At 33.1% G+C, this 13,259-nt stretch overlaps 1 protein-coding gene and 1 long non-coding RNA gene across 3 annotated transcripts in view; both read right to left on the reverse strand.

Annotated features, from left to right (window-relative positions):
• LOC139426217 (uncharacterized) overlaps window positions 1–13,259 on the reverse strand; it is a 189,318-nt gene that overhangs the window by 69,236 nt on the left and 106,823 nt on the right. The gene's annotated exons all lie outside the window — the stretch shown is intronic.
• Window positions 1–13,259, reverse strand: part of LOC107454613 (uncharacterized) — a 46,491-nt gene that overhangs the window by 8,976 nt on the left and 24,256 nt on the right. For both annotated transcript variants that reach the window (XM_043051164.2, XM_043051166.2), the window contains exons 4-6: window positions 11,065–11,129; window positions 8,522–8,777; window positions 1,718–1,859 (exon numbers count right to left, since the gene is read on the reverse strand). In XM_043051164.2, coding sequence (XP_042907098.1) covers window positions 1,718–1,859; window positions 8,522–8,777; window positions 11,065–11,129 — 463 coding nt within the window. The remainder of the gene's footprint in view (window positions 1–1,717; window positions 1,860–8,521; window positions 8,778–11,064; window positions 11,130–13,259) is intronic.

Genomic DNA, 13,259 nt, shown 5'->3' on the forward strand with positions numbered 1-13,259 from the left:
GAGGGAAAGCAAATATTAACCTAATACCAAGTTTATGTATGATTGTAATATGCTTGGATCTAATCAAAGTTATTTATTTATTTAATGATTGATTGCCCATAACTTACATATATATATATATATATATATACCATTTGCAATTAGAAGTTATGTTAAACCCAAAATTTGAACGTAATTTGTCGAATAGTTCTTGAGAAATAAAATTTCAAAAATATCTTCTTTTTTTTAAATTTTATAATTTGGATATTTTTTAACCGTTTGCGGATTTCGTTTTTTAAAATTACGTAATTTAAAATGAATTAAAAGTGTACGTACTTTACAACTCAATTCTTTTTCGATCCTTATTAAATAAAATGCTAAAATAATAATTAAAAAAAAATTGAATGGAATTATCTGTGGATAAACTAACTGTATTAAAAACATTACAAAAAGATATTACAATTTATTTACATTTGATTACAAAAACAATTTACTTTTTATAAGAACTGCTGAAGATACGGCTAAATACGCAAAAAGTGAAATTAACATTAAGGGACCCAGACATTACAGACAACTTTTCTGCCGAAACTATTAGAGCAGTATTATTACTGTTTTCCGTATAATTTGATGGTCGAAAATCGGAATCCATTAAAAAAATTTCATTTATTCAAACAAAGTACGTTTTTTCTGTCTGTAACTTAGGATCTGAAGAATTAATGTATAGCTTTTTCTAGTAATTACGAATGGCACTCAGTTTCTGAAAATCCAATCATCAGTTTCCAATCATTAGTTACTCAAAGCGATATCTTTTTATCACTAAACATACCAACACTTAATCTATTTCTACCACAGCCGGTCAAATAACTGGACTTTATGTTTCTTGATTGAATGTATGAAACATGGATGTTAGGAAGGAAATAAACTATAAAAAAAAACTTTATTATAATTAAGCAAAATTGCATATTGCCCATTTTTATGTATTACAAACACAAAGAATTAGATTTTTTAATTCATCGCTCAATGCATTTTTTTTTACATATACAGGGTGTTTCCATCGTTCATTTTCCGCAAACATATTTCTTCTATTATTATTTCTATAATTCTTATCATTATAAGAATTATAATTATTCTTGTAATTGATATTATTTTTTCTAAGAACTTGATTGTTTCTACATTTTTCTGGGTAAGAACTAACACTTACAAGGGAAACTAGGGAAGTGTGACTCGCCAATTTTGAAATAAACTAGTGGGATGTATGCCTTATGAGNACCAAAACATTTAGCTTTTGTCACTTTTTCTGACACAAAAATGCCAATCTAAAATGCTTGGTACTTTTTTGACATTTGAATTCACAGTTATTCTGATTGAACTACCTACGCAACAATTTTTGCAGAAATGCGCAACTCATCGAATGCAAAGAGGTTGAACACGCATGACAACGTCATTTCTGATCCGATGACCTTATAAAGCAATAAATTGCTCTCCCGGTTAAATGACCGGTAGTGGCAGAAATAGGTATACGACGAGTATTATTGGAAACAAACAAAATACACAAAAATAATAATAATAGAATATTAACTGCATATAATTGTTAGAAAAAGTCCTGAAGTCAGATGTGCAAAAACGATAAGATGAGTGCATTTTCGATGCAAAAGTTCTTAAGCGGTCATTTAACCGGTTATGGTTTACCTAGTTTTAATTATGTACACTGCACTTATCAGCAACAGTACTAACTCACTTTTAGAGAAGCGCTTCTTGACAGGACTTTCAAATTGATTTTCGCAGGAAGTGACGATGATGTCCGTCAGAGTAATAAACCGCTCATCAAACTGACATAATACCAATTTCAGTTTACTCGCCTGTCGTTTCCTCAGCACAACCTGTTTAGAGGAAGGAAAACAATTCGTGATATGTTACTGTGAATGAACAAAATGGGTCACCGTTGACTCCCACCGATGAATGTTGACCATTACATAGTAACTTTGGTAAATGACAGATATATATACTAGGTCTAGTTAAGTGCCACTGCCCGGTATGCCCAACATCAATACTTTTTTGAAAGTCAAGTGCCACTGCTCAATATGCCCTTAACCGGTACTCCGAACACTGAGGTTTCTCCTAATCTTATCCTCAGCAGATATTAAAATATCGAATAAATATAATATCAACGAGCAAATTATTAGTATCAAATTAGATATAGCAAATATTTCGGACATTCACCGGTGAAAGTCGACATTCTCTTGATTTCTGTCATTCACGGTGACACTTCTATACAGTAGGGAACCGATTATCCGGAACGATCGGGACCATCGGGACTATTCCGGATAACTGATTTTTCCGGTTTTCTGAATCGCTACAAAAAGCCGTTTTTTTTATTGTTAAACCCAACTAAAAAAAAAAAAATTGGATATAATCTTAAAAAAACGATTAAGTAATACACTAATGATTATTTCCAAAATGATGGTAAGGTAAAAATCTTTCAAAAAAGAAAGAAAAATCCTAAAATCTTAGAGGAAAAAAAATTTTTTTACAAAAAATAACGGGAAAATTAATTGAATTTCGTTCTGGTTTTTTGGTTTTCCGGTTTCCGGATAACGGGTTCTGTACTGTATATATATATATATATATATAACATACATATATAAATATATATAAGTTCAAAATGTATAGAAAACATGGAAAAAAATTGCAGAACAATGAAAAAAGGGAAAAATAAAAATAATAATTATTATAAAAATAATAAAAATTCTGAAGAAAAAAAATCCGAAAAAAGGATGAAAAAAAATATAAATCCGAAAAATAAAAGATATAATCTTTTCATCAGCTCACACGATTATATCCGCAAAAAGGAGTGCTTTCTAATATTGTATCAATACAGCCAAAGCAAAAATATATCAATACAAAAGTGCGAGAAGCACTCAAAAAAGTTTACGAAAAATTTACAACGAATAAAATGGAACACATTAAGTAAAAAACAGAAATTGAAATGAAAAGAAAAAACAAAATAAAACATAAGACGAAATCTATAAAATGAGCAGCGAATTCAAATGAACTTGCATAAACGAGAAATTTTTCAAGAATGATTTAAATTATTTTCGTAACAAGATTGCAGGATTATAAAAAATGAAAACAGAAGCACAAACTGAGGTAAAAGCGTAAGTAGAGGAGTTTTGTTTTATAGTGCATTCTTACTGCAGTACTGAAGTGCGTTTGATTTGTTAGTTGCCAGGGATGGGCTCGAAAATGGATGTGCGCAAGGTAATATTATACTGGATAATTTAAAGAAGCTTACAATTAATAAAGTTGATATTTAGTTTCTTCCCGTCTTGAAAATCAACGCGTTATTTTTATTTATTTTTTTCATTTTGTGACGTGGCGAAGTTGACTGTTATTCTACTTTATAGCGAAAATTGCCAGCCAAGTGGCTGAGCGATTAACGTGCCTGACTGTGAAGCCAATGGCTGCCGGTTCGAATCCCGCTCAGGATATGAATGTTTATCTCTGTGTTGTCCTCTGTTGTGTGTAAATGTGGCCCACCCTATAAACGGGTATCTGTGGCATGGGTCCTGTTGCTCACCTCCGTAACTTAGGCCACAAGGTGCTCACCAGACAGCAGCGCAAAATGAGCAATATCACCGGTATGGTGAAGAACTAAAGTTCAGTGCTTGTCTAAAAAAATAAAGCAAAAGTTCACTCTCTTAAAGATCTGCTGCCTATTTCCTTCCTTAAAAATCTAGCAAAAGATACAGTGTAATAGAACCGATTGAACTTCTTTCTTATGCGAAGACAAACACAGAAAAGTTACTTTTCGCTCATGTAATTTTTCAACCGACGATTCGAGAAGTGGTTAGTTGTGTCGTGACAACAAGTCATCTTTTCATTTTGTGATTTAGTGAAAGTAACTACGTATTATCCGAACATATAGGTAAATCACAAATATTTGCAGCAAATTTGCTTGAAAATTAATCAATAGTACTACTTTATTTATTTTTTTTTCTCCGATGCCCACCTTTTAGAACAGGGGTTTCCAACTTACATGAGGCCGGGGGCTACAATTAAAAACACAAACCAAATGGCGGGCAGCAACTTTATCAAAATTTCATGTAGGACTCTTATGTTTGAAGGAACATAAAATATTACTATCAGAATTTTACCAAGTAGTACAAAACAAAAGTATTGAATTACAAATTGAAATAAGAAGTAGATTTTTAAAAATGTTTAATTGCATATTAAAAAATTCAGGCTAAAATAACTTTAATGTGAACCCATGTATTAATCAATTAATGTGCAACAGATTTCTAATTGTTAAGATATAAAACTTTAAATAGGTTGGTATTAAAACTTACATAGTAGCACACAAAATATTCAATGACAAAATTGAGGTGTGTCTGCTGCAACCACCAGAGAATAGATATTTACATTTTAAATTTTAAATTTACAAACATGTGTATAAATATTTTCGTCCAAAATTAGTGGTTTCAAGAAGTTAAATCGGAGAATTTCTTCGAGAAAATTTCTGATATACACATGCTAAATTATATTCACAAAATACAAAAAAATAAAATAAGAAAGAGCAACATACACGATTATTTTAGTATTTGAATAAATATTTTCTTGGATGCAAAACCTGAGAAAAAATTTTTTTTGCACAATTGGTATGATAAATTTCACAGAAACGAAGAAATTAGGTTTTTATTAACGAGAAAAGTATTTTAAACCCCTATAGATTTTTTCGAAAATTGTCTGTAAGAAAATGACAATATATTTTAGTTCGCGGCCACAAAAAAAAAGGCTTCGCTGGCCGGATGCGGTCTCTGGGGAGCTAGTTGGAAACCACTGTTTTAGAATGACCCACCTGGGCATCATGCAAGCATCTGAAGGGCAGATTTGTTGGCCACTCTTTCAGGAGCATCCTATTAGGTGGGCCAACGTTACACCCACGAGAAGGAAAAAACATCCATGCCTTGCCCGGGATTGGAACCCAGAACCTTTCTGATGTAAGGACAGTTCCCTAACCCCTACACAGGCCTGTCGACTAGTAGTACTTTATTTACGCAGCACTAAAGCTGCACAATGGGCTATTGGGTGACGCTGTGGTAAATATTCCTGAGTAAGACCTGAATAACATGCCATCACAATTTTGATCTTCTAAAAAGATATTTCAGCTTTGAAATTTTTAGATTATATATATATTATGTTATTTAAATCTGACATGGCGGAAAAGTAATTTTTTAAATTTAAATGGTAAGTAATAGAACATACCAACTAAATCTAAATGGAAATATGCTACCATTTTTTCAACGGTGCAGTTTTCACACCACTGTATTAAAATTCGTTGAATTACAGATTTAAAATATCCATAGTATTCCAATAAATATTTCGTGGAATATGTAAAAATAAGCATCTTAATAGTGTCAGATATATTTGAGCAATATAGAGCATCTAAAAATAAAAATGTGAACTGATTAATATATTTACGCCATTTCAATCATATGGCACAATTTTTAAGCAACGTTATCTAGACTGTTAAATTAGTTTTAAAAAAATAATTGTTTTGAAACCTCTTTAAAATATAATTTTATATGGTATTGTATTACAGGGTGTTTATAAAGTCCCAGACCCATTTTGATGTTTAATAACTCATAAAATAATAAAGATAGATTAAAATTAATAACATAAATGGTTAGATAGACTCAAAAAGTTTCATGACCCTTGTCAATGAAATTCCACGTGTGGCCCCTTCGTCGCACGGAGAGTATCAAGTCGATAATCAATTTCACGCCAGGTAGCGGCAAGCATGTCGGTATCCACAGAGGCTATTGCGGTTGTAATTCTGGCTTTTAGGTCAACAACGTTCGACACGATCCTCCTGTAAACATTGTCCTTTATAAATCCCCAAAGAAAAAAGTCCAGCGGCGTTATATCAAGTGATCTGGGTGGCCAAGGAAATGGACCTCTTCGTCCAATCCATCCTCCTGGAAAATGGTTATTCAAAGAGCTACGAACGATGATACCCCAATGAGGTGGTGCACCATCTTGTTGCAAAAAAACATGTGGCTGAAGCTCTTCTAGTTGTGCAAATACGAAGTTTTCCAACATGTCTAAGTATACGACTGATGAGACCGTCTTTTCTGTAAAAGAGAAAGGCCCAATGACTCGGTCTTGCATTAGTCCACACCACACATTAACCTTTGGGGAATCCCTTTGTGTCTCACGGTATTGTGTCTATCTAACTCTTTGAGTCTATCTAAGCATTTATGTTATTAATTTTAATCTATCTTTATTATTTTATGTGATTTTTAAACATCAAAATGAGTCCGGAACTTTATAAACACCTTGTATTAATGCCATATGCTTTACTTTTATTAAAATGTTTTTTATCATAATATATAAAAATGTATGCAGTGAATGTATATATGTAGAACCCGCAAGAAATAAAAGGATCACCCTGAATAACTTTTGATTTAATGATCCTCTTCATGTTCCAGAACTCAATTTTAATAGTTTAAGAGGGTGACTTCAAATATGCTAATTAATTAGTGCTGACAATATTTTAATTTACTAAATAAGACGAGAAAACGAATTTTCTCTTAATAAACATGCCTTTTTTTTCCCCGACAGATTCGGATACCTGACACCCTAAATATTGGGGGTAGCCGCAATCTGGAAAATATGGTCCCAATCGAATATTGAAAAAAATCGTATTTTAAAAATCCAATTTCTGTGGAACAATTCTACCAATTTTTCTCAAAGCTTTGTGTTTTTTCACTTAAAATTGCATTCTCTAATGTAGAAATGTGTATACCTTACAATCCAATTCTTTTTCCGACTCATTTAAAATAAATTAATAAAAAATAATAAATATTTACTTAAAGTTATAATTTGCATGGAATGACCTTTAGGTAAACAACGTTTATAATTGCATGAATTTTTTTTAAAGTCTTTCGAGAAACGTAGAAAGTAAAATTAACACTAAGGGGTTCAAATTTTGAACCGCCCTCCTGACCAAACTATTCGAACTATATTTCCTACATTGCGGCTGCATTCCATTTTGGGTGTTAGAAATCCGAATCAATCGAGAAAAAAAAATGGTTTATTCAAAGAAAGTACGATTTTGGGTCTGATTTCGTAACTCAAAATTTACTAATTAATTAGTACATTTGAGGTAATCCCACTGAATCATTACGATTGAATTCTGGGACGTGAAGATCTCATTAGTACGAAAGTTCGTTTTTCATTTTGCGTAATGTACATGCAATGTTTGTATAAACATACATACATTGTATGAACATTTCATGTTCATACGTAATCAGAGGAAATATTTTCACAAATAATAGTCTTTTTATTTTCAAAAAGAAATCGAGAATACAGCATTATTTTTGGTGGTTTTTCACTATGTTTTAGCTAAGTACGTTGAAAATTATACAGTTTGTATTTACGTGAACCGATTGGACCTTTCACCTCATTTCGAATATCAGTAAAAGTTTCAGCAAATATTTACAGAGAAAAGGAAATAATAAAGAGGCTCTGCCCTTCATGCATTTTTAAGGCGACAATGAACTTTCAAAATATTTTTTAGAAATTATCAAGGGATCTGTATGAAATTCTCAGTATACATTTAGATTGTTAAAAACAACTTATATCCAAAAATTAAAAAAAAAACATTTTAAAACTTAAGAAATTATAAAATTTCGAATTTTTAATGTTTATTTATATCCTCTCGTCCTCTCGTCTGAAATTTTGCTAAAATGTCAAAATTCTTTTCACATATTACATATCAGGTAATATAAAAAAATTGTTGGGAGTACTTTTTTTTACTATAAATAACAATAAAAAAGCAGTAAAAAGCCAGAATTTTTGGAGAAAAATCTTCATACCGGTATGAAATATCACGAATAAAAATAACACTGTTAACATAATTTAAAAAACTTTTCCAACAAAATGTTAATAATATTCTTAAATATATAGCATCAAATTCTCGGGTCAATGGAATGAGAATCCATTTCCCTGGAAGTTTAAAATTTGCCAATTAGTCAAAAGAGACATTTTGAGAAAAATGACTTTTACTACTTTTTCATTGCAGAGCGTCAAAGGGGAGTGGTTAAAACAGAAATGGCCATAACTTCGTCAATTTTGCTCTCACTCAAGAATTTTTTTTAAAAAAATGTTCAGTCAAATGCCTAAATTTCAAAAATATAAAAAGTGAAAAATCGATTTTTTGGGGGGGCAAATTTTTGCTTATTTGAAAGTCCCTTGCCACCTTAAAGTTGCAAGGCGCACTGCAAAGTGAATGACCCATCACCCTCTCTTATCTCAACCCCTATTATGACCAAGCAAATGTGAAGGAGGTCTTCGGTAATGCACACTAAGAGGTGTTAACCACTTTCGACCCATAATATAAATATCTTTATTTAATCCATTTTCGTCTAGGATTCTGAAAACGTACGTCATGCGAAATGTATTTTTACATGTTATATGCATTTAATGGTTAACACACACTTCTTTCTCAAAACTATGTACTAAAAATAAATGATAAAATTACCTTGTGCGTGGAGGAAGTTTGCAGAAAATGACTCCAGGAAGTAGTGTTGTCTGCGAGTTGAGATAATTGTGAGTTCATCAGAGAGAAGTGAGGTGTGGAATCTACATTCAAATGAATCATTCGATCTTTCAAATGGATGGAAGTAATAGTCCTGAAAGGAATGGCAATTCTTGCCATCTCATCATCCCACTTCTGCTCAAGTTTTTTCAAACTTGGCTGGTTGCATCTGCTGACTGGAAAATCATACAGGAACTGTCTGTAAGGAGACTCTGTTTTAATTCCACGATAAGGCAAGATTTTATTTTATAACCGTGGTTGAACAGCTGAACCAATAGGGAGTTTTCGATTACCATTGTTCAATTCCGCAGCCTTGTAATCCTCCTATGGTTAGCCTGACGGCAAGGGGACGACTCACCCATGACCACTGAGGATATTTTACGTCATCGCCGCGGTCGTTGCGAGCAGCGTACAGAATTCGTATCGACCTGCCATATCAGTGACTCAAACCGGGTTCACCTAGTAGGAATCGACTTCCATTACAGCTGAAGTGAGTGCTTGCAGTGAGGAAGGTCGATTTGGATGGGGCTACCTAATTCAAGCTCTACTTCGTCCCAAAGATGTTCAATGGGATTCAGATCGGGGTTCGGAAAAGGCTGATCTAGTTTTTGAACACCCATTTTGTCAAACTACGTCAGTGCAAACCTCGATCTGTGAATGGAGCGTTATCTTGCTGGAAGATAAATGGGCCGAAGTATTGCTATAGAGTTGGGAGTGCAGCATTGTTTACATACATCTCAGAGTTCATGTTTTCAACCACAGGAACTAACTGAGCCAGGTTAAACTACGAGAAAAACCATCACACCATTATGCTTCCACCACCCATAACAACCAGGTGTCTGCTTACTTTCGGCCAGATGATGTACATGAAGTTAAACTGAAATGTGAATTATTGGGAAAATAATGCGTGATAAATAAAAAAAATAATTAAAGATTCGTTATTTTCAATCAAAAATATACACCTATTTTCATCTTAAAGACGATTTTCCTGATGTACAGGGTTTTCGAACAGGTACTAAAAATAAAACGTTTCACAACGAATTATTGATAAAGCTGTATTCAGTTGTCTTAACTTATAAAGAATCATTTAAGAAATGCATAAAAAAAACTGAAAACCAATTTTGAAAAATGTAATATTTGGACAATTATAAATGTAATATTTTAATTGAAGCGCATTTGCAAAACATGCAAAGAAATTCTCTTCATTTTGAAAGATGCTGAATGAAACAAAAAATGAACTTCTTTTAAAATCGTCGCCAATAGTCACGTGAGTAAACCGTTCTTCGATTTTCCCTCGTTTTATTCCACTGTCCCTCCCCGGACTTTCACGCATGGATGGTTGACTGTGGAAAACTAAAATTCGTCGTAAGACATCCGGGTTACAAGTTCCGACTGATTTTTACGTCTAAACTTGAAAAAAAGCACCATCCAATATCATTAATACTTGTAGTGTTTTCAATATAACACATTCCTTCAATCTAATTTTCAATGAAACAACACATGACTCCGCAAACTTTGTGTGATGCTACCAAAATAAATAAATAAATAAATAACGAACGGTCCTATTTTACAAAAAGTTTGCCAAATAATAAGGGATAACACTCAAAACATGGCTAACATTACACTTTTTTATGCTGCGATATTAATTTCGTTAAATTTGTTTTGACGCCAACTAGCTGAATGGTAGCGCTTCCTGTTCTCCTGCCACAGGTCCTGGGTTCGATCCTCCGGGCGGACTCAGCATTTCATCCCTTCAGTGGATCGATGGGAACTAAACACTGGGGGTTTCGAGTTCGGCTGAACACTAACCAGAACATCTGCTCCGGCAACCCAGAGCCCAGGATCGAGAAAACTAAGATGGGGACAGTAGGCCTTGGCCCTCTACGGGCTGTCGCGCCACTGAGTTTAGTTTAAATTTGTTTTAGGCTCACGACCTGTTTGAATTTATAAATTACAGATGAATTGTAAAATTTTAAGCGTGCATTTAAACACAAACCACAATAATAAAACTTCCTAGAACATTTAAGTCTGTTCACACCTCGCCTCGCAAGCATATCATAAGCGGAGGGATACACCGGAAGTTTTCTAAATATCTTCCGGTTTTAGGAAGCTAATTATTGTTTACATTCAGTCAACCATCTATATAGTTTGTCTAAAGCAAGAACTCCCCTAGCTATTCGTCTGAACCTGTGGCGGTAACTGTGGTAACGAGGTATGACTATTTTAAGTAGGGGTGTGGGGTCACTGTTTAGGACAGGTTTCGGTTCGGGTGGGCAAGAGAAAGGGAATCTTTTTCTTCGTGTTGCCCTAGAGTGAAGAGACTCCCTGAAATGTGCTATTCTTGTTTCCATAGTAGCATACGGCCTCAGACTTTGTGGCGGTGGAGTTCTTACCGTAGACAAACTATAGGTTCTGAATAGCGTAGCCCTCTAAAACCTCCTTTTTTTCTGTGTTTGTATTGGTATTGGGATGAAAGCATATCTTACCGTTTCATGAATAATACTTTGAACTTGCTTCGGAAACGTCCGCGTGCGTCGACATCTTCCTGAACCTACAAGATTAGAAAAGCATCAATGTATAATTTTTTGTTGTTGCTTTGTTTTGATTTTCAATAACGTATCTTAAGTTTAACTAAGGATTCTGAATTTTTTTTACAGGTGTTAAACATATTAACAGACATTGTTTAAATACAAACACTTTTGTGAAATATCGCACAGAACTTGTACAATTTAATTTCCTTTAGAGCTAAAATTTGAAGAAAAAAAATATATACCATGATATCTTGCTTGCATGATAAGAGATTTAAAACAAATTGAGATGACTCTTAATAGGCAGACAAATAGGATCCTTTTAAAATCATACAAACTCACAAAAGGCATTTTTTAAATTGCAATAAACTTAATTTTTTACCAAATGCCAAAATGGGTCTTGGTTTCGATTTGATGGCGTCCGCGATTTTCAACTATGTTCAAGAGTAATAATAAACAGTGCGCATGCGTTGCTATGGCGACCACTGCTGTTTTTCTTTTTATTTTCACTAGCAGGTCTTTTTAATGTACTTACATCATAATAGTTTAAAGTATTTTTATATTCTTTTTATTATTAACGTATAATGACTGGCTTGACGGTGATTTCAATATCGATATGAAAGCTGAAGAAGAAAAAGTATTTCGTGAAACATGTACATAGGTAAGGATATGAAGATCAAACATCCATTGAGACAGTTTTTGCAACCCATGATTTGAAATGTTTAAAGGAGTCAATCCAAAAAGAAAAAGCTTTTCACCCATGGGTAACCAGAGATCGTAATAAGGCTATCACAATTTTTTTGCTGATTTTTTCTTTTTTTTGTTGATTTTGTTAAAAATAATTTCTTATTTTGCCGAAATAAAGTATAAGATATTTACTAGTATTCTTGGGCTACAATCTGTTGCAAGTTAAGAAAAAAAAACTATTATTCCTATGGAGAGAGCCTGTTTGCATTTAAGTGGGAGCCAAATGGATGCCAAGCTCCAAGCACGAACGGATATCAACATCACCAACTCTGGAAATTCTTGTTGTTTATAAAAAATAGCTGGAATTAAATTTCTGTCAGATTAGTTTACCTCTTAAAAGCTTATATATTGTTTTGAAAGCATAATTATATTATTTGATAGCTAAATAAAACGGAACTGTCGCAGATAATTACTTAAATCCCATAGTGCAACAGTCTTTTCTTAACTTGCAACGGAGTATAGTACGAATTTAAGCAGCATTTTATACTCAAGCAAATTTAACTTAATAAAAGTTTATTCGAAGTCAAGAACTCTAGAGCGCAAAATCAAAGATGTGAAGTAAGAAAAACTGATTTAAATATTCAACTTAAAACAAAATATGTGAGTTTGCAAACGGTTCCAATTTAGAAAAAAGGGTGTGATATTTTCTATTCTCAGTGAGAGGGTATTAGTATTTTTGTTGCAATTTTAGAAGTTTTTTGAGTATTATCTTAAACTTTGTGTCAAATTGCTAAAATAAAACAGGTTAGAACTTTTTTGTCTTCAAAAATTGCGAAATTTTGTTTGGAGAAACCCTTCAGATCTCTACCTCAAACTCATTTATAGTTGTAATGATGAACTCAAATCATATTTTGCCACTCGCTTCCTTTTCCGTAATTTATTCCGTTTTGATGGTTTTAACGCTTAACGTAGGTCACCTATCGGAAAATGTCTGTCATGTTTTTAGCTTTAAATAATTTGAAGGGAAAAAAAATTCTCATTAAAAATTTGTAATTTGGTTTTTCACCTGCGCTACACACACAAGAGTTGATTGTCTCAATGTTAAATTTAGTCACGTGCCCTAAACTCCAAATATTTATTAATTTTATTAGGTCAGCAGTTAACAAGAATATATAGGGTGATTCAGTACAATTCGCGATCGCAACGCTCGAGTACGCCCTCTATCGGGAGCCTGTAAATATCAGACATTAATTTATCACGTTTTCATTTAGTTCCATCAAACTCATCGGCTATGACGGACGCCATTTTCTTAGCAGCAAATAAAAATAAAAATTTCCCTAAGGAACAGCTGAAGAACTTGAAAAAACTAACCAGAACATGCCAAACATTGAAGCAGAACACGCCAAGCATTTGAAGAACAATTTCTGAATAATTTTTACCTTTCTATTACCAACAACATAACTTAC

The sequence above is a fragment of the Parasteatoda tepidariorum genome, chromosome 8, assembly GCF_043381705.1.
Source record: "Parasteatoda tepidariorum isolate YZ-2023 chromosome 8, CAS_Ptep_4.0, whole genome shotgun sequence".
NCBI lineage: Eukaryota > Metazoa > Arthropoda > Arachnida > Araneae > Theridiidae > Parasteatoda > Parasteatoda tepidariorum.